At 45.4% G+C, this 26941-nt stretch overlaps 1 protein-coding gene across 3 annotated transcripts; it reads left to right on the top strand.

Annotated features, from left to right (window-relative positions):
- Positions 1-35: 35 nt before the first annotated feature.
- IHO1 (interactor of HORMAD1 1) lies at positions 36-26681 on the top strand. 3 transcript variants are annotated; one of them, XM_083796186.1, is made up of 8 exons: positions 36-389; positions 4099-4168; positions 11949-12108; positions 13434-13591; positions 15477-15525; positions 16203-16290; positions 23256-23359; positions 24137-26681. In XM_083796186.1, the coding sequence occupies exons 1-8, from the start codon at positions 326-328 to the stop codon at positions 25415-25417; spliced, it is 1974 nt and encodes a 657-aa protein (XP_083652312.1). In that variant the 5' UTR covers positions 36-325; the 3' UTR covers positions 25418-26681. The 3 variants fall into 3 exon arrangements, with proteins under 3 accessions (XP_083652312.1, XP_083652313.1, XP_083652314.1); XM_083796187.1 differs by having other exon boundaries at positions 36-3809; XM_083796188.1 differs by having other exon boundaries at positions 36-4168; positions 24137-24577; positions 24662-26681.
- Positions 26682-26941: the final 260 nt, after the last annotated feature.

Genomic DNA, 26941 nt, shown 5'->3' with positions numbered 1-26941 from the left:
AAGAGGCTTCAGGGGGTGAACACAGTGGCAGAGAGAGGAGTTTTATCAGAGGGAGCTGGAGCGCGAGAGAGGACGGGATGGAGGTGGCTGCTGGAAGACCCTGGGAAAATGCTGCTGGGAAATAAGAGGCTTGGCAAGAGAAGAGACGTCTCCTACATGAGAAAAGAGGTCCCTGTCTCCTGCTACCCACGGGACTCCCACCCTGCTGCCCAGCTTGGGGTGCTCCTCCAGCTGCTCCTGACCTGGCTGCCAGCTGCCTGGGTTGCCTAGGGTGGCTGCTCTGGAGCCCGTGGTCTCACCATAGCACCAGCACACTGGCTGGAGTATGGTCTGGTGCCTGGGGAAGGAGGAACACCACATTTCCCACTTACTGGCATCAGGATGGGAAGGTAAGCTCAGTGCTGGTGACGTCTGTGGGTGTCATTCAGGGGCGCACGGCGAGATGGGTGTGGGGACCGATGTCCCAGGTCGCTCAGCACCGTGGTCCTGCCTGAGCCTCATTGCTTTTAGCTCCATGCAAAGTCACGCACCCCACAGCGCAGAGCAGCGGCCGCAGACACAGCCGAGGGATTCAGTCTTAATGAGATGACATTAGAAAGATCTCACAGGTCCGGGTAAATATCAAGTGTGAATGCCTGACCTTTCGGAGAAGACGGACGGTGCGATCCTCGGGTGGGTAGCACAGGGGGAAACGGGCGGCTGAGGCGCCGCAGAGTGCGACAGCAGCCAGAGCAGTGCCGTGGCCGGCTGTGCCATGTGCCGGGGCACTGCATAGGAAATGCTGGGCATGGGTCAGAGAGGAGCTGCTTGCCTCTGTTTCGGGAAGAATATCCTGGGATACCTGGTACCTCGGCTGGAGTATCCCTGCATCCACCTCTGGAGTTGCCATAGAAACCACAGCTGTGCCAGAAGCAGGATCAGCAGGGGGCCCTGAATGCGTGATTGAGCCGTGGCTCAGCAGCGGGGGGCATGCGCTGGCAGCCGGACAAAGTCAGCAGCTTGCGCCGTGCTGGGAGGTCTGGGGGCTGGAAAGAGAGATCCCATCCTCCAAGCACAGCATGTGGGGGCTCTGGCCCTCTCCTGTGAATATTGCAGCAGCGTCCTATTTTCACAATGCCCCCCCCCCCGACAAGCTTGGCCCTGGTGGGCTTTTTCTTCCAGGAGTGCAGGGAAGGGACAGCCGTGGTACCTCTCCCCAGCCTGCCAGCCCTTTCCAGAAGCCGCCGAGGCTCGTAAGAACTTCACTCTCGCCACAACTTTTGTTGTGTGGGACCCTAAATCATGGAGTTGCATTGGAGACGCAGACCTGATTAATGAGCTTGTCCCGTGGAAGCATCGCATGGACAGGATAAATCAGGCGCTGAGTCACCAGCACGCTGACAGTCCTGCGCACCTCCTCTGCAGCCTTCCCTTCCAATGACAGGGGGCTGTGCAGCGGGCGCCGGTGCCTGGCACTGATTTTTCCAAAAGCAAGACTGTGCCAGCTGTGAGAGGGGGAAGCCACGGCTTAGGAGCACCTCACTGTCATGTGTCCCTGCTGCGGTGACATTTCCAGCGGCAATGGTGCCAGCCTGGGGGGGCCAGCAGCCCCTGCCCTGCAGAGAGCTTCTCCTCTCTTTTATTAGCACTCTTACCTCCTGCACGTTTTGGGGGGGTTGGGACACGTCCACCCACTCCAGCTCCATTTGGCTTGACTGTTTCACTTGAGATAAACAGAAAAATCCGTGACCTATTCTAAAAGTTTGGATTGCTCATTCTTTTCTATCTTCGCTTTTGGGCACTAGACCCAGATCCCATCCAAATTAGGGGAAGAGAGTGGCCAGGACAATAGCCAAGGACATCTTGGGATGGAAGGAGAAATCTTCAGGCAAAAAGGCAAAACGAACGATGGCCTTGGTTGCGCTTAAGACTGACAAATTATTAACTGAAGAGCTCGTGTGAGCTGCTAATGAAATGCTAACGAATGAAAGAAAAACAGTTGAGGAATGTACAAGATATATTGCTGTCTATCTCCTGGCATGTTCTTTTAATTTTTACTAAATGAAAACCTTCAAGAATCTGGCCAAATTCCCTAATGCTAGAAGCTGTTGCTACAAGCCAGCACCAGGCAACACTGCTGATCTCCACAGAGCTCTGCTACAGACGGGGGGAGACTGGGACTGGAGTTAGCTGTCAAACCTATAATTAAAAAAATGTGTTTCCTTATAGAAATTTCTTTCTGCTGTTGGGGAGATGGAAATACAAAATCTCATTTATCATGTTCCACAAACTCAGTAGACACTCAAACCAGAAAGCTCCAGCCACATCAGAAATATGAATAGCTCTGCATAATAACTTAAAATAATGCACCGAGCGGGTGCCAAGTCCTATAGCTGGTGCACAAAGTACCAACAAATCCTTTCCTAATACCAGTGGAAGTGCTGTAAGTGGATACAGGGCGCTGTGGTCTCCTATGAAAGGAGTTCTAGACTTTCCAATTATGAACAATAAAAGGACAGAAAACCACCACTTGTGATACACGTCTGAATTCGACCTCAGTGCAGTGATAGCAGAACTGGGTGTTAGTCTGTACACCTGAGCTGTACAAAGCAGAGCAAAGCCTTTATTCACTCAACCAGTGCCATAGCCACAGGTGTCCCCCACAGCAGCGCTCTCTGGAGGAAGGTTAGGCTTCAAGCCTTTGACAGCTTGGCCATTATCAGATCACTTCAGTGGGAGCACAGACAGCCTGCAATTCTCCGCTTCAGTCCTAGAAAATCTTTCCACCACTGGATCATCACACGGTCGAGAGTTAACAAGCCGTGGAGATAAATTCGAGCTATTTATACCAGATGTAGCCCTGTATTTACAAGCAAAAACAAGCAGCAGAGTTGCTCCAAGAAGTCTGTTATGGGTAAAAGTCCAGAATTATTTAAGTGAAAGCTTCAGTTCTGCAGGATTTGTTAAGGAAAACAGATATATACATCAACGTTGCTGTTGTTCGGGATGACACACAACACAGGCATTGTTTTGACACCTCGGAGCTCCAGGCTGCTGTTAACACTAAAAGTTGCTCTCCAGGCAGGAGGAGCGTGAAGGGGATGTGATGAGCTTCTCTAATCTATCTGTAAATTTACAGCAGCCTTATTTCTGCGGTGGTTTAGTGCTTACGGAGCATCTTCAAAACTGACAACCAAACAGTTTAACCAGCATTAAAAATACTTTGAATTAAAGGGAAAAAAACAGGCAAGTAAGCATGCCCATTTTCCATTCCCGAAGATGAGGAGGATACTGACGTGCAATGAAAAAATTCCAGTAAAACCATATTTGAGAATCTTTCTCCGGGGCATGTTTAGATCATGGGTTATTTCTGTCATACTAGTGGGTAAAATTAAGCCGTTCTGCATTTCTGAGAGCACTGTTGACACAAGAGACCGCACAGCCCCTGGGCACGAAGCCACCTGGTGTGCTATGGCTGCCATTAGGGACCAGCCCAGGGACACTGAGCCCCAAGCACCCCCTTCACCCAGAACAGGGGTGCCCCCCCCATCTGCCTGGGGACAGCCCAGATCAGGGGGGACCCCCGAGCCCCCCCCCTAGATGCTGGCTGCACCCCGGCCCTGCAGGGAGCCGCCAGGCCCAGCCCCAGGGTGGCCACGTCGGCCACGTCAGCCATGTTGGCTGGGCCTCCCTGGGGCTGCAGGTGCCTCTCAGCTCCCCTTGCAGCTGGTGTGCGCCGTCCTAAGGGGGCTGTAACTCTTTTTCTTATTTCTCCTCCTTGCAGTGTTACTGGCAGAGTGTGGGCAGCACCGTGACATTGCAAACACCGGGTAGGAGGGAGGAGGCCATGCATGCCCGGGGAGTGGGGAGGGATGTCCGGAGAGGGAGCGATGAGGGAGGAAACATGCACAAACTGCCCCTAGCTCGGGCAGTACATGAGTCCCATGGGGACAGGGCCCAGGGGAAGCCTTCCCTCACTCCCAGCCCCAAAAATGCCCTGGCTGCAAGGCGACGAGGCCGGTGGGGTGCTGCCGCCATCAGGGTGCAGCTGGTGGCCCTGTGGGTGGTTTTATTCTGACACAGGCAATTGACAGATCTTGTATTTTTCCTTTCTAACAGTCAATCTTGAAAAAATGAATTTTAACGTCTGGAACATCAAGGAGATGCTCAGCACTCCAACAGCCTCTGGGTAAGTGCTGTATGTTTTCACCACTTTCGTGCTTATCACACTGGAGCCATCGGGATGGGCTGTGTTTTGCTCAGGGTCGCTACCCCGTGAGTTTGCAGTAAAACGCATGTAAGTGGTATACTAAAATGTGCTTTCTTGCTACATGCACTAATTGCACGCCATGTGTGTTTGATCTGTGTGATTCCCAGTGTGCGCAGTTTATCCACAAAGCCTGTTAAGTACAACAGCCTCTCTTAAGATTATAAGGAAATTGTAAATACAAGGAACCTCATCCTGACATGTGACAGGTTATAGTACAACATATTTTGAAGGTCTTGCACTGCCAATGTAAAACATTCTTGGGATTATCAATGTTTTGGGTGTTTAATAACATTTACTCAAATTAAACATTTTAGTGGTCCACTTAGTTGGGTTCGAATTCTATAACCAGAGGCATCCTGAGGAACAGCAGGTTATATTTCCTGCGCTAAGTGGCACTCCTGCAAATATGGTGCAATACAGTGAAACGTGGTTCGGTTTGGTTCAAACATGGGATATGCTGATTAAGAGAAACAGCCATTATGCCTGCCCTGCTTCCTAACTTTCTGGTGATTTTAAGGCTGTTCTCTTGTCCTGGTCTAGGGTAGGCAGAGACAGAACCTTTCCAAGATACATAACCTAGGAGATGATCTGGCAGCTGGAAAAGCAGGAGCCACCATTTTGTTGTAGCTTTCTGTTTCTAGAGACTTGTTGGAGACTCTGCCACAATTGCATGGTCACTGTACTGCCAAAAGAAGGGGTGGGGGCGTGGGGGGAGGCACAGGCATGGGACACCTGAGGGAACGGAAAGAAATCTATCTAGAATTGATCTGCAGTTAGTCATGGTCTGGTGAATTATGCTTAATTAACCTGTTCTGTGATTCTGTTTGTATCTGCATACTCTCAGCCTACTAAACACTGTGATAGATTTACCATTGTAGGGAATTTAAAAATCAACACTGGATGCTCTGCTAAAAGCTATTCTGTGCTTCAAGCAGGAATTTATTCAGGAAAGTCCTATGGCCTATCTTATGCAACATGTCTAATTAGATAAGTTAAATGTTCCCTTCTTGCCTTGTGTAAAAGATAGATAAAATGAATCATAATTTGCAATATCATTACACATTATGTAACTAAAATTATTCCATATACTGCATTTATATGCATGGCTGATCTTTTTTCCCAGCAGAAGTCAAAGAGCAGCTAGAAGTCTCCACATCTGTAATATACAATGAAACAACAAATATTACTTATATTAAACATCTGGAGAGCAAATGCTAAGACATGCTACGTTTTTATATAGCAGAGTATCACTCTTTGCATGACTTGGCTAAAAATAGAGCCAGATTTATCTCTTGTTTAATTCTGGGGAAGCTAATTGATGAATTTGGTTGTCTGATCCTCTGGTAGTTAAATAACCCACTTATATAACTAACTGTTGTTCAAACTCAAGATTTTAGTCATACTGTCTCTGATGTGGCCTGATGTTACCATGATGATGGATGATAATGAAAGCATAATAGCAGTTTCCTTTCCCGTTATAAAAGTGCTTGTCATATACCTATGAATTAATTGAGTTTTGCACAGATGCGAGGGTCAAAGGGGAGCCAATTCAGAGAAAAGTGTGTTTATATCTGTCATGATCTAGCCTTTATAAACATGCATTGCATAATTCTATTGTCTTCTTGGTACCTGCAGATTTTTTTATATAATTTTTTAATTGAATTAAGAAGTTATGTCTCAGTGGTTTGGAAACCTGCAACTTTTATTCTGGTCAGAGACTGAACTGGGGAAAATTTAGTTGTGAATGTCTGTATGTGTATATATAATATATACATAATTTATATATATATATATAAAGCATTCTGTGGAGTTGTGCAATATAAAAGGAAATGAGTAGAAGAAGTACTGGTGCCTGTTTGGAAGGGGATTGTTTGAATTCCTTCCTCCTCCAAAGTGTCCTGTCAGCTACCAGATCTTCCCTTTTAACTATTTTATTAATGCAGGAGAAAAACACAGACAAGATTTTAACACCTACTCCTCAGCACTCCACGTTTTTTTCAAATGAGTTGAGAGGGTCCAATAGGTCACGAAACATTACTGAAAATGCAGCTGGGCTTTTGGAAGAGTTAAGATGAAGGATAAGGTTCTCAGACAGCAAATAACTTTTTCTAAGGAAAAAAAAAAAAGTCATTCATAGAAGTATGTGCATGTATTTGAGATGGGGGGAAAATGTGTTAATTACTTCTCCCAGCTCTCTTCTCCTGTTACTAGATACTTTTCTCACTACAGCAGGATATGATGTATAAACTGCAGAATACTGTCTTTAAGAGAGCTTCTAAGATGCAGCATGAAATCAGCATATAGTCTTGGCAGGGTACGGCTCACTCTGTTAGTTCTTTGCACGTTTGAGGCAGGGTGTTACTTTTGAGAGCAGCTGCCACCAGGTCCATAAGAAACGCAGAGCTCCAGTGATGTAATAAGGTCATGACAGAGTTTCTGCAGAAGCCCAAGATTGCTCTGAACCGTCACCTCTTGTACCTCCTTTCTGTCTGCGTCTCACAGCAGACTGGGGACTTGGGGTTTTATTCATAATCTGTCTGTCAAACACACATAATCTTCTCTGTGACTGCTGGCAGCCTGAGAGATAGGATGGGGGAACCAGAGTCCCCGTTTTACCTGTATTTAATGTACAAATATCGACATAATAGAGATCCTAGAAACTCATTGGAAGGAAAGTTATCGAGTTGGACACTGTAATATCAGGGTGCCAATTATTTAAGAAGGTGGGAGGATGTGAGGCCAATAAAGTGACAGCTATACAGCGGAGAAGGCTTTGAGTCAATTTAAGTGTATCGACAAACAACACATTTTTTGTGGATTGAAATGCCAGACCTAATTAGGGAAAATGTTGTATTAGTGCTGTACTGCTGACTGCCCAGCCAGAAGGGAACATGGAGGAGGAGCACAGAGGACCTGAGAATAGCGGTCACAAAAGCAATGATGCTTCAATTAGCTTTATATCGACCGGGTAAGCATCGCTGGGGCATGACGCTGAAACTAGATTTTCAGCACCATAAATACCCGCCTCAGCCAGGGAACTCCCAGGGAAGAAATGCATCTTGCCTTGGTCTCGAGCTGAGCATAAGACCCTCGTTCAGAATATTACTCTTGTGGTGCTGCTGTAAAAGTGGCAATAATGAACTGGACTCAGCATCTCTGCAGGAGCATCAAAAGCCAAAAATCCACCACAGAAATGTGTAATTTCAAAAAAAGATATTGACATAGAAATAAGAAGTCTTGTTAAAATAAATGTAAAGGGACAGGCAAAAGGGTTAAATGTTCGCCTGAGGCACAGAGATTATTTAGACCTCATACTGAAGATCCTCATTATTCAGACTCATACTGAAGCATAGAACTAATGCCTACAAGCTATCAGATCAGACTGGGGATGGACTGGTACCAGAATGACACTGTTAAATGGCATGGTAAAGAAGACTATTGAAAATGAGAGGGTATCTTTTAAGAAAGTAAAGATAATTAAAAATGTAAAAATAGAAAACAGTATATTATGATTTTAAATTGAAGTTACCAGAATTTTCTTGTTTCATGTGAAAAGCAGTAACTTGCTAGAGGCATAAAAACTACTAATAAACCTATTTCCAAAGACATCAGAAGCAGAAAGCCAGCCAGAAAGCATCTAAGGCCAATACATGATAAAAATATTAAAGAGGCATTCAAAGAGGATGCTGTAAGCTGAGGCCTGCTTGGGCCATTGCTCTCTATGCGTCATATTTCTGCTGTTGAGAAACATCTTCCAAGTTTAACAGCCTTACTCGATCCATTATTTCATGAATTTCCATCCCACATAGCAGAGCCACAAATTCTGAAGTCTCCTTAAGGTCCCAGAATTAGCAGAAAATGAAGGAGACAGCCAAGACAACGCCGATGAACGAGCAGCTGTAAGAACCCTGAGCCTTGGAGGAGTTAGAAACTGAATGTACCATGCAGGCTGGAAGACAGCTTCAGACTGGGGGGCAAAAAAATTACCTCCAGATGTCTAATTCCTAATGCCGCCAGGGATAAATTTTGTGTAAGTAAACAAGGCTGTGCCGCAGAAATCTCCGACTACTGGCTTCTTGCTCAGGACAAAAGAGCTAACGCGGTTTCCAAGGTGAGGAATGTCTGGGTGCTATTGAATCACGTTGGAATGAATAATGGAGTTGCGCATAGAAAGTAAAAATGACCTTGAGGAATTAAAACAAGAGCGGAAGGAATTTGAGCCTGAAATCTGGAAACTGGAGGCAGTGTCTGAGCTGAATAACCTATAGGGATCCTGTTGTGGTTAATACATTAGGGTCGGTGCCAAAATCTGCTTGTAGAGATTCCTTTTAGGATACAAATGCAACAATGAAATGAACGATTTGCAACAAGCAGGTCATTCAGTTCCAGAGGACAGGGAACAGAAAAATAATGTTATGCTGATGCTGTTTCCAGCAAAGCGATGGTAAATGGCTGGAAGCTGCAGCAGCAACTAGAACTCCTTCATTTAAACTCCTCCAAGCCCCCTGGATGCTAAAGTTTCTCCTTTGCACCCTAAGCAAATGCCGATCCTTGCTTGTTTGCTGAACACTTTGACAGGCAGCAAATAGTAACTACGAGAACAGCATAGTAGAGCTAGAGACAGTTCCTACAGATACAAAATAAAGCTGTGGGGAAGAGCAGGTGAAAAGGAACGTCCAGCATTTCAATTGGATTTGTTGTGATGCAGTCCTGGTCACTAAATGAGAAGGAGCAGAAAGGGCTAGGAGATTTTCTTGATAGCAAGCAGGAAAAGAGGAACTTTATCGCACTGATACAGCTCAAGATTCCTACCAGGAGAAAAAGATTTCTTCTTGGGGAACGAATTTTTGCTGCACTTTGAAGAAACATGTCAGGAAGGTGTAAGTGAGCTTCACCCACAGAGCTTCAGAAGAGGAGGGATGTTGGCACAGGTTCAGGGCGGATGATGGAACTAAATAAAATCACAGCAGCACTACAAATAAATGTTATTTTGGAAATTGTAGGAGACTCACTTTGCTTTTCCAACTGACTCTTAAAGCTTGGTGTTGGCACATAAAGATGGATCCAAACAACAGAGTAAAAATTGTTTTTACAGACCAATAAGGCCTATGACACTACAGTTACGTGTTTTAGTGTGTTGACGCACCTAGAAACATCTAGGAACACAAGAAGAGGGGATTTATTGCGTGCTGTATTTCTCTTGGAGTGTTGTATCTGACAGCTATTCGGGGGCCAGGCAGACCCTTTAAACAAAAGGTGACATGTTCACATCTGGTCATGCCGAAGTATTTGGATGTGCTGATTGGAACTAGGAAAAATGGAAGAAGCTCCAAAAAGATCCGACTTCTTGGGGGGGGGTGGTATTCACACCGACAACAGGGAAACTGAGACTACGAAGAGCTAGCTGACTCCCCAGATATGCAGAGGGCTGCAGATTTTTGAGGTCATGCTCATATTACAGAAAGTGTCGGGAGTTGCCAGTATTGCAATACCTTGCATTAAATTAGGTGGGAAAAAGAAACCATTCCATGGTTGGCAGAGTATGATTTAGCACTTTTGGAGCTGACAAGAGCTTGTGATGGCGCTTGTCTTACATATCTACATCTTTTTTTTTTGCTCTGAGTGCATCCAGTAGTGCAAACAGCATAGGAGCGCTCTTGGCACAAATGCCCGAATGACTCAGGGAATGGCTCGTTTTAGCAGAAAGCTAAGAGTTCTCCTGAGATAAACTATTGCATCACCTAGGAGGGACTTCTAACCAGGATTGGATATCTAGAATGCTTCCTCGCTGTTTATAAGGAAGGGTTTATATTTAGGACGGGTCACGCACCCGTGAAGCCCAGCACCCTGAAGGAAATGGTCAGGTGGCTAGAGAGCCGTGGTTGTCTGATCTCACTGTCACGGGTAGGCCTGGCCGAAGCATGGCCAGGCTGATGCCTTGTCCAGATGGCCTTGTTAACAAATCAATTGCCAGCAGCGTTTAGCAAGGGAGAAAGAAATCTGTTGTTCAGGGGAAAGAATGTGCTCAGAGAGACATCTGGTTTGTCTCCCCCCGTAGTTTGCAGAAGTGCCATCATTCCTAAACTAACCACCAAGAGAGGACTTCAGACAGAAAAATGAGGCTCCAGAGCCGTCTACAGCCTTCTTTGGTCATGGTGTGAGCGCAGAGTGAGGCTGGGAAGTCACCCAGCTCGCAGAGACCTCTGAGCTGCAAGGCTCCCCACAACGCCAGCAGCGGAGCTCCTTGCATTCAGCCTGGTGCTCGGACGTCGGGTGCCGTGAGGGGAGCGAGCAAACAGCAGGGATGTGGCATTCACCACGTGCACCAGACGCTTTCAAGGGGGGTCATGGAACCGTGTATTGGCAGTAAAGCACTTGGGGAGTGTAAAAACCCTTCCTCAATTAAGAGGGAGCTTTCTTGCCTAAAAGACAGACGGGTTTAGAAACTGGTGCAGGGGATGTGATACCTACATTTCTAACCAGCGTGCTGCCCACACGGGGTGGTGGCAGCCTGCATGCTCACGTCTCTTCCTGACATACTCTGGGCTGCAGATTTAAAGTGAGTTCTTTTGTACAAAGCGTAGCTGAGATGGAAACAGGAAGCTGTGCTAGTAAAAGTTATGTTCAGATTTCTTTTTTGGTAGATTTGGGGCCCGCAGAAAGATCAAGGGAGGTTTTGAATTCAGGCAGATTTATCAGACTTTTTGAGGATCCACAAACTCATTCCTCATCTGTCTATTTTTGACCGCAGCTCGGTGTTCTCGGTGAGCTTAAAGCCAGGAGTATTAATATGATATTGTCACTGACACCGCTATATGAAGAAGAGGGAGGCTGAGCAGTTCAAATGCTCCCACTAAGCCCTCTCCCTTTTGTGTGTATGGTGTTTGGGCTCCTTCCAAAAGTGGGGATTAAACCGAACACGTCACTGCTAATAAATGTTGGGGTGATCATCTTTTGTTAGACACACAAATTAGTCTCCTGCCCTTTTTTACTTTAGTTATATGATTTGTTATGGAAGAGTCTGCCTAAGACTCTCTTTCATTAATTTTGATCTCTAATTCGGTTCCGTTTATCACTGTTCCGCCAGGCCTGATCAGGAGAAAGTCCTTGTGATTTATTAGTAAACCTTTAGATTTTAATTAATTCAGTTTGCTTCTTCCTTGACCCTTTTTAGGAATTGTTATATGGTGAGATTTTTTGTTCCTGCGGGGGGGCTGGGGTAAGGCTTTGTCCAGTGGCACAGGTGGATGAGGTGGAAGAAAGGAATTCATCTATTGATACTGAGAAACAGCACCAAAGGCAGCAACACAGCTCTTGCATTTTGGTAGCTTAATTTGGGGAGTATAAGCCTGGACCAGTATTTCGTACATGTGGACCTAGCCTAAGCAGTTCATCTGACCTTGTAAACACGGAGCAATGGAATACGAAAAATGAAGAAGTCTCTGTCTTTGCCAGCAAAAAAAAAGTTGAAGGCAGGCTCTGACAGCACAAAAAGCAGTACAGCTGGTGGGGAAACCTTTACCTGGGGGAACCTGGCATCGTACCACAGTCCTGGGGGGTAAATTGGCAGGAGCTGTGTCTATGAAGGGGAACAGAAAGAGAGAAACATAGCACAAAGTCAAGGCTAGCTGGGAAGGGTTTATTTGGGTGACACTCAGGGAAAAGAAAGATTCACTCAACGTGCTCTGTCCCGTTTCAGGCCTAACAAGTTTTCTGTCCGGAGCAATGCTCCCAGCGACTACTCGAGTCTGAGCGATTCTCAGCTGCTCTTCGGCTCCCAGTTCTGCCCGGAGAACGTGCAGTCAGCAGTGGCACCGCTGGAGCTGGGCACGCAGCTGGGACAGCACAACTCCCAGGACGTGAGTCTTGCTCCCCCGTTCAGCCCTGCACAGACACACAGCCACCCTCTGAATTAATGGAAAATACTGAAAACAGGTGGTAAAATTGGCTGAGCCTGCTGAAATCAAGTTATCTGCTGATACAGTAAGAAGAGTACATATTTACCGTAACTAGACAGAATAGCAGCCTGGTTGGTGAAAAAACTTATTTATATGGCTATTATTGGGATATTTTCTTTGATCGCATTTTTTAATAACTAACATAATGTGAAATTGTTCTCAATCTAATGTCTTTAGACCAGCTAGCTAAGATAGAATATTTCATCTATTCCCTCTTTGAACAGTATTGTGTTTCTCTTTATTAGCTTTCTGCAGGAATGACAGAGGTATTCAGCATTTAATTCAATTTCCTGAAAGTTACCTTGCTGGATTGTTGTTATGGCAGATGCTTGAATGACTTTGGATGAAGAGCTTCTAAGCTCAAAATCTTTCTCCTATAGCATGTGGCCTCTGATGTTACCAGCCTCACTAAAATAGTTCCTGCACCACTAGCAGATACCAGCAGATCCAAATAAAGACACCTGAGAGCAAAGATTAGGAAAGAGCAGTCGTGCCAGCCCTGTGGCCCTAGGCAGCCGTTCAGTTCCAGATCCTGTCTGTTGTCCCCTGCGTTTTGCTGAGGATCTTGTCCTTTAAATGTGTGGCTTTTCATCAGATGTAGGAAAGGAAACTCACTCTTCAGGATGAAAGAAAACAATTTAACGAAATTTGCATTTTCTGATGTTTTAAGGAAAAGGCATTTCTATTTTGGTCACAAAGTGTCTGGAAAGTGTATAGAATGAAGAAGGTCTTTACTGCTTTCATACTAATGTTATTTTCTTGTTCTGAAATGTGTATCAGAGCATGTGAAAAACAGCTACAGCCTGATGATGTTGCCGCATGGCAGCAAATGATGTCACCCAAAAGGAAATTCAATAGTGTTTCCTTTAGATTAATGGACAGGGAGCACCCTGAAATTATTTTATAGTGTCTGTGTTGAGCATACAGGGAAAAAAAATCTGCGCAGCTGATGATTGCAACCAAGTGAAAACAGTCAGGATGATGGAAAAGCCTTGAGTCTGAAGAAATTCAGTCTGAGTTTCAGTTCCACAGGGAGCCGATCAAACTAGGCACACTAAGTGAACAATAATCTCGTCAAATTCTTAATCTCCTCGCCCGATCTAATCTGTCACGTCCAATCACTGTGAACCCTCTGTCTGCAAAGCACTTGGTACAAAAATAGTTTTTGATAATTAATGTTCTGATTATTTTTATACTTCAACATTTTTCTTTCTTTTGTGCAACAGAGCGAGCCCAGTATTTTTACTAAATACCAAACAAAACCACAGTTATTTGATGAAGATACAAGAGAAAAAGGCTTACTTAATTTCGGTGCAGGAAGAGGGAAAAGTGTCCTGGAAAATTTTGAAGTGAATAAGAACAAAATAAAGGACAAATATGATCGGTATGTAGTCATCCATTGCAAATTCTTTCTGTGGAATGTGTTATCATCCCCTGCAGCTCCTCCTTCTCCTCTTGAAAGTCATACATGACGTAGCTGCAGATTTCTCCAAGAAAAGTGTCTTTTCAGGTTTTAGATAATCTCTGATTGGAAAGAGTCACAAGATAAGAGAATAAGGTTTACTTGCGATGAGAGTTATGTAACGCTTTCAGCCATAAGCCACAAGGAACAACAAAACTATAACCTGAATTTACCTTTGTCTTCTTTATCTAATCAGCAAGGGTTTTGTTGTGTTTTTTTTTTTCCCTCTGTGAAAGACCATATTTCTCAAAATTGTATAGACTGTATAAAAGGGACTCCTAGGATGACATTTACATTTAGGACAAATGAGGAGATTGCCAGGCATACTTGTGTGCAGAGGAAGATGCAATGATTACAATGTTATAAACCTGCACATATCTCTATAATTTTTCTGGTATACGGGATTTTTGTATGTGTGTTTTTGGGAACAGACAAGTGTAATTTGTTAATGAGCTCTTTGTCAGATGTTAAGAATTAAATGTACCTCTAGGTCCTCTAGGACTTTAAGGATTAAGCTAAGGGTTTCAATCTCAAAAATGAAAGATGGCAAGCTCCCCAGTGCACCTATAAATAATTCTTAGCTCTGTACATTTTGTAATGTAACATCCAAAGTGAAACACATTTTTGTTAAAAGCCTTTAATCAGATCAGACTGTGTATCTCTCTCGTTTGCAACGGGCGCTATGCTTCTGATAATGCAAAATCTGATGCTCTGGTGCCTGTTAGAGAAGAGGAAGATTTTTGTAAGTGAATTATGAGGAATGGACACACAGTTTTAAATGTTTAGTCAGAACTCTTAATTATCCTTTATTTCTTCTTTATATTAATTATGCTTCTTTCTGCGCTCCAGATGCACTCCCAGATTAGAAGCATGTTTATATAAATAACTATATTATCTTTACAGAGATAAATGTGTAATTTATCCATTTATATCCCCCACAAGTTTGACTATTAGAAGAACATCTTCCTCTCCTAAGGCTAGAAATATTTCAGAAGCCCTGCGTAATTCTCACAGTTAGCCTCTACCTGGCCTCCACCTTTCTGTTTGTTGCAATTTGGATTACTAAATGATCAATTTAAAATGACCCGAATCTTCGGAGAGGAAATAGGTTATCGCTTTGCTTAGCAACAGTCCTTGCATTTTTGTTTGATAGGTTAATCATGAATATAGCCTGGTTCCTGATAGGCTCGCTCAACTCAAAAGGGTGGATAACAGAAACCACAGGCATAATCTCGGGAGAAAAGGATTTGCAGTATTTGTTCTTCCTGGCTTGGGCTTTGTTGATGCCGCAGTTTTTTTTCCCTGTTTTTCCCACAGTTATTTTAGTCCAAATATAATGCTCATGTATCTCAGCAACTGGCACATCACCTCCACCACGGCTGGGTTCTTCCGGAGTAGATAGTGCAGTGGTAACACCCCAGCAGCTAACAGTTAGTATTAACATGTGTAAATGCCTTCGGAAACTTCTGGGAGAGGCAGAAATGCTACGCCAGAACTGGGAGAGTTAAAAAAATATGTATATACCTCTATGTGATATATGTGTATATATCACATATACATATATATTTATATATATATATATATTTCTTACTCTACCTAGCAGAATCCGTGCTTTCCTAAAACAAGTAATGTGACTTCAAAGGGTTATGTCTGCTGAAGTAAGCACATTTCTGTGTTTGCATTGTGCACCGCACTATGCCTTGCAGTATTTCATGTCTCACATTTGCTGTGATCTTTTCAGTTTCTAACTACTTCAGTAACGTTACATGTCTGTTTTATTCCTTCTGTTGTTTTTGTTTCATTTTAGAGAGGTTTTAAGCACCTTTATTTCCAGTATCAACGACAGGCTTCAAGGGGTAAGTTACTTCAAATTCAGAGCCCAGAATAAGGAAGAATTAGAAATGCTGCAGAACATTCACTTTCTCTCATTTTCTGTGCTGATATTTGAATTGGCATACTGTTTGTCTTGAACACCTACATACTGTAGACCAACAATTGTCAATGTTTTTTTTTCACATGCTATCCTCTTTGTGGCTAGTCCTTAGGGTCACAGGCTTTAGGGCCCTGTCTCAGAGTCAGCAATGGAATTTCGCTGGGGCTTGGGAGCAAGAACAGCCTTTGGCTGTCTGCAAATACAACTTCTTTCCTCTTGCCTGAAGAAAGTAGCTTGCTCTCAAGAACAAGTAAATAAAACGTATCTCACTGTCTGAAGTTGAAGGTCTCTTCTCCCCATAACTTTTAATAAATAATTAGAATAATGTTGCTATTGATGCTTTTTTTTAGAGATGAATATCTCTATTGCAAAATAATTTAAGATTTCTGCAATACTTTATGAGACATTTGAGCCATTCCATACCCCCTTTGGGGTTGCAACCAATGGATGGACAAACTCTTCCAAGTGACAGATAAATGTCCATTTTCAGGCTATTGCAGCAGTGAATTATAGTCATTGTCGTGTGGCATTCTGGGCTGTTTTTGCACACAAATAAAAGTCAATGTATTAATTTTTTTTCATTTTTCTTCACTTTTGCAGCTGCAAGTGTGCTTGGACAAGTTTGAAGAAATGTTCAATTCGAGAAACAAATCCATTTTGGTTCATCTAGAAACCATTTCCAAGACACGTGAGTCCTTTCTGTATTTCTGTTAACAGCAGAGGGCACAGTCAAACTGCTGAATGTCCGCATGTTGTCTCCAAGCTGGGGTGAACTATGCAAGCCATGCCACTCACAGCTGCTACTCATAAGGGAGAATAGCAAAATATACTTATTCACAGTATGGACTTTGCTTTTCCATTCTTGTTAGGTTATATTTACCTTTGCTCTGCTCTCTTGTGTCAAAGAACTCGAGCGTTGCATGGTTAGACACCATGCATGTATAGACAGATGCATCTCTTTGGTTTTGTGTTCCGCCTGGAGTATGAGCATTTTTAGACTATATCTGGTACACTAATGGAATACACAGTAAAAATGAGATAGTTATTGAAATCCTGAATGTCTACTTTCAGTTTTTAAGGCTTTCTCAAATATTCATGTTAGTTTGAAGTTTTCCATCGCCCTTTAATGCTTGAAGTGATTACATTTTACGTATGAGCAAAATTGGTACTGCTCTTCCTAGGTAAGAAGCAAGTAATGAGATGCACTTTTACCGTGATGAAAGGGCGACCTCCCAAAAAAGCCAATAATGTAAAATACTTTTGAACAGCTCTGTCTCTGAAGTGGCTAGTCATAGCAGTCTTTATTGAGGGAGAGTGCTTCAGAGAAATTGTTTCTAATTTGGCTTAGATCTGAGCCTTTGAGAGTGCAGTAATTTTTAATGCTGCCATTATTTTTTATCAACACCCTGTCAGGACTCTGTTCTCTGCTTGCACTGCTCTGTGCAAGAACAAGAACCCAGCTTCAAAACATGCACGAAGTGCACATTATACCTTGTGAGTTCATGGTAACAGACCTTCCCAAAAGCACTAGGATATTTACTGTGCAGTAAAATGTGGCTTCCATGAAGTACAGCTTTGACAGATACCCTTTAAGTCACTGCAGCCTTCTCAGGCGAAAAGAATGGAGTCCGGTGCATTTTTCACGAGGCCATGGTAGCATGTACGTTTGAAATACCAATCATGTTTTGCTAAGAACACTCCCTTGCTGTGCTTGGCCACTGCTCTTGGTGGGACCTTAATGTAAGCAAGAATCTGTCTGTTTTAGCCAGCACAATAAGCCTGTTATTACGCATTTGCCCATCTCCTAATTACTTCACTGCCTCAGCTTGTCCACTCTGAGGCAGGGCTTTGCCTAATTTTGTATACCTCTTGCACAGAAATAGTTGTCATGGCATTGAAAATCAAATTTATTGTTCATAATTCCCCCTCTTCCCTCCATACCATTTGCTCAGCTGTCCTGTTTCTTATCCATAACCATTTTAAATAAATGTGCCTTGAATGAAATGAGAAACCTCCCAGAGGTGCCTGCTGCTAGATTTTCAAAGCAATTGAAAAGAAAAATTGGCACTTTCTGTAATGTATCATGCTGCAGAATGTTGAATATATAATGAAAATCGTCACATGCTCCACAATGTTGTTCTTTTTATATTTCTGGGAGGTTCATCTGTCACTGGTTAATTGCTGATAAACACTGCCATTTCACTGGTATCACAGTGATGGATAATTAAGTTCCCACCACATAAATACCTGCAGTAGTGCCTTGAAAAGATCCCAACTGAGGCAATTCCTTTGAAAAGGCTGGTATAAAATTCCTAAATTTGGTGATAAAGAACTAAATTCGGAGCCAATAAAGCACTGAATACCGGTGGTTGATGATACAGCACCGTGGGTTGTAGGTGACAAGGTGGAGATGTTAAATCATTGGTAGTGGGGGATTTGACATGCAGAAGATGAATACAGAGGATGGTGAGGCTCTCTTCAGAGAGCGAAGTCGTATGCCAGGACTTTCAAACGGCTCTGCAAAGTAAAGAAAGGTATAACTTGAAATCAAGTCTGTCTTCATTAGGAGCATGTAAGGAGTCTCACAGGCCTCCTTTGTAGCAAGTAGATTTGGCAGAGTCTACACACAAAACAGAAAATATTTTTCAAAATATATTTCCAAAGCATTTCCAAATGCTGTTGGGCTGGCGTGCTCTGTGCAATAAGATAAAAAATGTTCTCTTCTGAGCGTCTGTCCATATGTGCAGGCACACAGTGGATAGAGCTGTGTCTGGCACTGGCGATGAGAGAACATTTGCCTGAGCAGGTTCCACAGAGGCACAGCTGCTCTCTTCCTTGCCCACATCTCAGTGTGCTGTGCACGGGGATGTAAAGAAGCAAGCAGACCCTGTCTCCTCTGTTCTTTTTCCACTTGATGTAGAGTTTCTCTGGTTGACTTGCCAGATCACCATTTGCTCACTCTTTCTGGTTTCATCTCCTCTAACTCATTTATTTTTTTACTATCCTCATTTTCATTTATATACCCACATTTATATCAAAGCTTTCAATTTTTTTTTATACAAATCCTGATTTTCACAGCTCAGACCTCTCCGAACTGCTTTGCTTTTCTGGTATCTGGCAGTTCCAGCTGTGACAACTCACAACAGCCATGTCCTCTGCAACACTTCATCGCAAATGAGGAGCATATTCCCGGCAAGCATACCACAAACAGTCTTCTACCCCTCCTGCCAGCAGTGGTGGCAAAAAAATGTGCAATGTTTCCCTAACAGAGGTACGAGCTGATGCAGTTCTCTGACAAAATCCAGTGTTTGATGGGCAGTTTTCAAACATGACTCACTGGGAGACTCCCCAGGCCCAGTAAGTTGCTGGCAAGGTTTCCAGGGGAATTCGCTGTGCTTGTACTGGTGTGATCTGGCCGTGTTTACTCCGAACAGTGTGGTCTGGGCTGTGAAACCCAGGCAGTCCCCTTACATTCTGCATTTATATCGACTGAAAAGTCAAAAGGCTGAAGACTGATAAAAGAAACGCCTTTCCCATAGCTAGCCATGCAGTGACCGGCAGTGAAAGTTGTTGAGGTGAGGAACTTAACCAGACTCCAGCACGGCCTTGGCATGGATGGCAGGAGGATGTGCAGTTGTCTTGGTAAATGCTGAACCCACCAGCGTGACACCTCAGGACTTCAGGCCACAGGACAGCAACGTGCTGTGCAGCAGGCAGAGGTTGGGGGCTGCTTACCCCATAGGCTGCTGCTGCAGAGGTCTTCTCCTGTGCAGTGGAAGGGGACCCAGCCTAAGCAGGGACAAACCTGACAGCCGGCCGCTCTGGGTGTGCCCAAGCAGGATGCAGCTGTGACGTTCTAAACATCTGCAGCTCTGGTACTGCATATGGAGAAAGCTCAGTGCTCCGCCAAACTCCATAGCCGTTTTTTCTGCTTGTGTCTCACCAGGTTTATACCACCTCCCATGTCCCCTATTGCACCATGGCACGGGGGGACCAACTTCCCCCCAAAGTGTTATTTAAAGCCTCCGTGCTGTCATTCCGACCCCAGGATGGATGGCAGAGACAACAGTAGATAGGCATCAGAAGCAGTTGGTGTTTAATATGCCTAGGCTGGAGACCGACACTCCCTCCTGCGGCTGCTCAGCCTGTAATTTTCAGCTGTTGGGAGTGCAGCTGCACCCCAGAGCAGGCGGATTTGCTGGGAAGGCTCCGCAGCACCGGGCAGCAGGGTGGGCTCGCTCGGTGGGCCCAGCAGGACCTACCCGGAGAGCCTGCGGTGATTTCTCTCCTGACAGATTTCACATTCCTTATGTTATTACTGTAAGCCAGTAGCAGTCAAAGACAATGGTACAGCAAATCCAAGCGTTGCGATGTTCCAGGTTGTAAAAATCTGTTTTGTTTAGACTAAAATACCTTAGAAGAGAGGCACAAGCCCATGCATAATCCACCCCTTAACCGAGTAAAGGTTTTTTCTCTATGATTGAGTTGTTCAATAACTATCTGCTGCAGGGTTTATTTGAAGAGAACTTTCTCTGAAGCAGCTGTTCTTGATCATTTTAAAGACAAGAGATTTGACTAACAGGGTCCTTGATGTGATCTGGCTCGGCCACCTCAATGCCTTTTTCTTTCAGTCGAGATCAACCCCCCGTTTTTGTTTTGTTTAATAATGTTTGACAAGTCTGAACACTCCTTGGTGTGGAAGCCAGAGAGGGAAGGAGAGTGCCTCCCCTCTGTACCGAGGTGGTTTTTTTTTTTCCTGCAGAATACTCCTACACGTACAAATGAGGCACATCCAAAAGGCTGGCTGTTGGTAGCTTGCCTGCAGCATGCTGTGCTGAGTCAAACGTATACGCAGATCACAAGCCCAGTGGATGCAGTGCTATTTATAGACCGAGGATACCATGTTGTAGAAGAACAGACAGGCTAGGGAAATCAGAAAGTTTTAAAAATAATTCAGAATTAAAATTTAGCGTACGGGGAAGAGCAGCGTGTGGAGGTAAGCCTTCCTGTATCCTCACTGCATACAGCTGGAGCACGTTGAAGTGACGTGAGGGAGTTCCCTGCTTCAGGCACTGCTGCTTTCGTCCTCCTGGTAGGACTGCAGGCATGGAGGGGCTGGCAGCCTTCCCCAAACCTGCTCTCTGACTGCAGGTACCCCTCAGGTCTAAGCAGGGAGATGCAAAGTCTGTGAGGGCCCGCTGAAACATTCACCCCACCATTACAAACCCATCCTGCAAGTCACAACTTTCCCCCGTTGATGTATTAAAAACATCTAAATCTGTCAGAACAAAAGAGCAGAAGCTTAAATTCAGCAGAGAGAGCAAGCAGGGGCAACCGAATTGCCTGCAGGACCAGATTGCTTATTAGTTGAAATATGTGCAGGTAATCCTCAGAAATAAGCCACGCTCTGTGGAGAACAAGGTGATGGCTGTGCTGAGGAGGTGCAGAAGTTGCTCCCGAGCCCCATCCAGGCAGCATGTTAACTGAAGGCCTGTGAGGAAGATGCACGGCCAGGGCAGCCTCAGGGTTCCTCCTCCCAGAGGACAGCAGCGTGCTCTGTGCCCAAGCACCGCTGCTTTGGAGGAAGACAAGTGAATATAAAATAACCCCCGGCACGTAGGAGGGAGCTCTCACAAGCCACCAGTCCCTGGAGCACCGGCCCCGCTGCGCCTGCCAGCCCCTGCAGCACCAGACACCCCTGCTTCACGAGGCTCAATAAGCCCAATGCTTTCAATCTCCTTTCATAAGAGGAGATTATCATCTAAGCACTTAATTATCTGGTAGCTTTTCTCCGCACGTGTCCCAGTTCAATCTATTTTTCTTTGCACGTAGATGGCCAGGCCTGTGCACGGGCTTCCAGCCACGCTGTGCTTGCACAGAAGCTCCTGGCAGCCGGAGCTTGTGCACCTCCACACACTGCACTGCCATATCTCACCTGGTCTGCGGCCCCAGGGCTGGCGCACTGCTTTGTGCCACCTTCTAGCTGCCTGAGCGCCCTTCTGGCCCCTGCACCCAGTCACCACGGCAGATTTAAGCAGGACTGGCCCACGAGCGGTGCTTCCAGAGCTGCGTTTTCCCCTCCTGCCACCCCTCTCAGGAGCTGTTTTTTTCCCTTTAATCGAGGCTTTGTGCCCCTCACAATTTTTCGCAGCTTTTTTCATATTACATGATGAAAAGCTTTGTTTGAGCCTACACAAAGGCACTGCATTGCCTTTGTCTAAAAAGTCACCTATCTTATCACAGGGTATTACATTAGTCAGGCACAATCTGCCTTTTATAAAGTCTTGTTCCGTTTTATTCCATTTTCCTCCCTATCTTTGATTACTCTTTCCTTTAAGGTCTAGCCTAAAACCTTGGACAATATGAGAACAAACTAGTAAGCCCATAATTGCTCAGATCTCTTCCTTTTCTTCCTTCCCAAATGCACCTTTTAAAAACGTCCCTGATTTTTTTTTTTTTTTAACAGAACCAAAGCTTGTACAAGTACTTTCTGTCTGTCTCTCCCTAATAGTTTTTAACTCTTTGGCCAATTCCATCAAGAGTTTGACAGAAGGGCAGAGCTCACCGAGATAATTAAGTCCCTGCAAGCTTAATGAAAATAGCTGGGCAGGAGGGGAAGAGATCCCGAGCGCTCTGCGGCTCTGCAGCGTGTGAGCACGCCTCGCTGGGGTGAGAAGAGCCACCCTGAGGAGCTGAGATAAATGCTCCACGTGCAGGAACAGCTTCAGCTGGGCTCTTATCGCCGCAGACACCAAAGTCAATCAAACATGTTGGATTTGGAGAAAAAGAGGATTAATTAATTGCAGAGCTCTTGTAGCCACTTGTTGGAACACGGGCTTTGCACGGATCTCTCTCAGGCACCCAGTGGCAGTCCGGGACCCGGAGTTTCAGTCATCCCGGCCAGTTGGCTTGGGAAGGCTTTGTTTTTGCAGGAGCGCTTTGCATCCTGTTTTGTTACAACCTGCAAACGTTCCTGCCCAGCCGCATCATCCGCACGCACCTCCCTGTGCTGTCCAAAGGGAAGACCAGGTGTGTTTAGTGAACGTCTCTTTCTGTGCTTCGTGATGTATGGCTTTGAAGGAAGGCTACTGTAAGATTGCTCAGGATTTGTCATCTGTAAGCTGTAAACTGTGCTCCTGCGATGCCGTGTGTTAGGGCACATGAGTGGTTACAGTAAGAACAACTGCAGCTACATGGGAGGTTAATATTACTGGCGAATTGTGTAACAAAATCGTGGACCAGTTGTGCCACAGAAGAGGGTCAGTTGTACGGGGCTGAGCCAGTCCCATGTGGGTCCCTCTCCCAGCACAGTTCACAGACAATGAAGCCTCGTCCTTCCTTGCCTTGAACCAACCAAGTTCCCCAGCTTCGCGTAGCCTTTCATCTCCGGCTGCTGTATTAATAGACCACAGTAAATGAGGTTTGGCCTGTACTCAGCATCTTATAAATTTCAAGTGCTGTGCATTAAACATGCACCCTATTGTTCATTGCTTGGCGCTTGGGGAGAGCTCAGCTGGCGAATCACTCTGGTTGCACAGCACAGTGAAGTATTTCATGCCAAGCCATGGAGGAAGTAGCAATAGTATTGATAGTACTTTATTCACATTTACAAATGAAAGGCCAAATGTGTTTTTTATTGATTTCCCTGTTTAGTGCAAGATGCTCTTCAAAGTCACAGTGACTTGGTGCTGAAAGCCCTGACAGATAAAAGCCAAATGGAGCAGGCGCTGCTGGAGATGGAGAGGAGACTTGCAGCCGTAAGTGGAGAAATTAATCTTTTATTCTGAATCTTCTGTCTGAATTTCTCCAATTTCTTCAAAATATTAACTGAATATTAAATTGTCTTCAGATAGAGGATTATAAAGTAGACTGCTCCTATTATAATGAAGAGGGAAAGACATATTAAAATGCTAATTCTAGGCCAGCTTCTGACTGATGCTTACCCAAGAGCCTGCTCACGGTGCTGTAAGCTCTGATGAAATCCTGGTCAGTAAGGCTGGAGCCCAACAGTACCCTGTCGTGGCAGGCGCACGATGAAGCACGGCTTTCTCACGCTGGCACGTGCCTTTGCTGGAGGAGTTGATGCCTGCAAAGGGAGGGCATCTCGCAGAAGTGCGGTGCCTCCTTCCTTTGGCTTCCCAGATGGAGGAGAAAAGAGGTCAGGAAAGAATAAGTGGGTGGCAGAGACAAAAGAGCGAACTCCAGACCTCCCAGAGTGGTCTGTTTTTTTCAAAGACCCTGCTGGAGGAATTGCTTTCGGCAAGGATGTGACATGCCAGCACATGAGAGGGCAACGCTCTGCGAGAGGGGCACCACAGGAGGTTAGGAGTGTGCCCCAACCCCAAAACTCCCACACTTGTGGGACAGTTTGAAATACGTATTACACAGGGAGATGCAAATTGCTAATTTTTGGACTGATACCCAATCTATGGGATCTGACCGATGCATAGAACCAAAAATTTCTTCTGTGAATCTTATTATTGTACCTTTTAATGTGTTGTTTACTGCTTCTGCTCTGCTCACTGCTTCCCCAGAAAGACGTGGAGATTTCAGATGTGAAATCCAGTGTCCAGCAGCTGAAGGAGAGCCTGGAGTCGCTGCCAGCTCAGCTGAGCGATCAGCACCTGAAGCTGTGTGAAGAACTAGGCTCCCTGAAGCTCCCTAGTGCCTTAGCTGAGCTGCACACGTTCATGTCCAGTGCCAGAGCTCCCCCTCGGATGGTGGATGACTCTTCTCAGACCTCCCCTGGCACATGCCAGGGCTGTGCCTCACGTCAGGAGACAGAGCACTGTCCGTGCTGCCGAGGCAAGGGGGATTGCAGCTCCTTGGGTCCTTCTCAGCACGGAGCCCTGCCCGTGGGGAGCCAGCCCACCGGCGACGGGACACCTGGGAGAGACCTCAGCACAGCTGCGGGAGGCAAAGTCAGCCCCTTTGCCAGAGCAGTGTGTGACAGAGAAAATACTTCTGTGCAGGAGGTGAGGTCTGTTCTGGGACCGCAGAGCTGTGCTACCCATCCCTGCGTGTGCTGTGCTAACAGTCAGTTTCTTGGGGAGGGTCAGAAGAAACACTGCCCCGTACCGCAGGAAGTGTCTCTGCTAACTCCTCTGAGGAAGGCGATCAGGAGAAGCACTACAGGATTTAAAAATGTGACACCATCGCAACAGAGGCAGCCTCAAGTTTGCCACCTTTTTGTACAAAACAACGTGCCCGGGCAAAGAGACGGGAACTCATCCACAGACCATGAGCTGGAGAATGTAGCTGTAGGGAACAAAGCAAAGCAGAAGTCAGGAAGGATCCCTTGGAATAAAATAATGGAGAGGAAGAAAACATACCCCAGCAAGAGGAAAGGAGAGCTCTTTAGATGTGCTGACGGTGGGCTGAAGCAAGTAAGGGCAAACAGGATTATTGCGTTGGGAAGCTCCAGAAAAAAATGCTTTCCCAGATACACGGTTGCTCTCAATTTAGAAAACGCTAACCCGGTTTCTTCAGCTCCCAATCAACAGATGCTCAGCAGTGCTCAGCCGAGGCTTACAAGGAATTTCCTACCTGTGCCATGCTCCAATAGAGGCGTGCAACAACTTGCAGACAAAACAAAGAGAAATGTGGAAAACAAGAAGAGAGTGATCGTTTCCAGTGCAAGGAGGAATTTCTGGGATTCCTCTCCCCAGGAGAATGTGTTTTCCCTGTGCAGCACAACAGGTGGAAAGCAGATGAGCTGCTCTTCAGGCTCCAGTAAGCCGTGTCCTGGCAATGCGCTGCCCCAGCAGAGCACGGAATGCTGCTCTTTAGTTTTTGATAGCGATTATTCTGATTGAGGGGGGTTCGTTTGGTTTTCAGAGTCTTCAGTGCAGGCATGGCCATCTCAGTCGCAGTTTGTTCCTCCGGGTGCATTACCTGCTCAGTCTCCTGAATTTGATCCCACGCAGGTGAGTGAGCTCCTGCTGGGACTGGCACGAAGGGCTGAGTGACCTGTGTGCGTTACAGCCCTTGGAAACAAGCAAGGCTCGTGCCTGGCATGCTTTGACAAGTTACTGCCCACTTGGAGATATTGTCAGGGACTACATGGGAGCTGAGGGAAGGTCTCCTATGGCTTGGAAAGCTGAGCGGATCTGTATTATTTTATCCCCTGCCACCAGCAGAAATGCCTCGGGCTGTGGTTACTGCTGTATTTACGCAGCAAAGAAGTGTCTGCGGAGACTTTCAGCGGGGAGGAACCAGCTGGCAGATCACAGACACACCGCTGATTCTCCTGCTACCAGACTGAGCACTTAGATCGGCTCCAAACTTTTCATCTAGATATATGGAATAATATCTTTGCAGCTGGAGGCTTTAGCTCTGCTCTTCACTCGTAGTCTCTGTTTCGGTTTGTATGTCTAACAGTTCAGATTTTGAGCTCCCTAGGAAGTAGGGGGTATTTTTCTGATTGATTTTTGTAAGGTTAAGATTTGTCCCGAGAGTTGTTTCTGAGCTTTGGGCAGTTTAGCTGAGGAAAGCAGAATCCCAGCATCTCCGTTTGTTAAGTATGGTGTTTCTTCTCCTTTTAGGCTGAAATTTCTTGGTTTCGGGAAATTCAGGAAATTATTATTTAGTTTCTGTCATATTTGTCCCACGTATCTCTTAACTAATCAAGGACTTGCCCAACTTACACTTTCCAAAGATGATTCTCAGAAGCCAGAAGAAGTGACATTCAAATTCAACAGGTACAGTACTCGATGAATATTCCTCATCCTTTAGAGACCTGTAATTCTCTAGTTCGGACTCATTCCAGACACACACAATTTGAGTCAGAAAGGGCCAGCTGATCACCTAACCTGACATATATAGCAGCTCGGCCATTCAGCAGCCCCTGTTCCTGCAGAGCAAATCCTCCCAGGATATCCAGCCATGACTGTAAGTTTCCACTGCTTCGAATATTTCTGTCACGTTTGAGCTTTGATCTCTGCTGCTGGCAAAAGAAGCATTTCGATATTGACAGAACAGGTCTATTACCGTGAATCCACATGGCCCAGTGCTGTCATCCCATGGGGAAAGGCTAGGACAGTTTCCCTGAATTTAATAAAGCCATCGTTTCATCACAAATAGTGTGTGTTTTTGTATTGTTTCTTTGGGAGAGGCAAGGTCCTGCTTCAGCAGGTGAACAGGGAGCTGCTCGTTAGCTGCTCGGCTCCCCTCAGTCGTGGCACTGGGAGAATTAGGGGTTTTCAGCTCCTCCCTGGTGTTTAAGGAAGGAAACCACTGCCCTTACGCTTTACCATTGATTTGTGGGTGTTAATGAGCGAGGAGAAGGTGGGGGTGGGCAGGCCTGGGGATCCCCCAATCTCTGGGGTCCCCCCGGGTTG

Source organism: Anser anser (genome assembly GCF_964211835.1).
Source record: "Anser anser genome assembly, chromosome: 12".
Classification (NCBI taxonomy): Eukaryota; Metazoa; Chordata; class Aves; order Anseriformes; family Anatidae; genus Anser; species Anser anser.
Note: the sequence above shows the minus strand (reverse complement) of the source record. Positions and strands in the feature narration are given on the sequence as shown.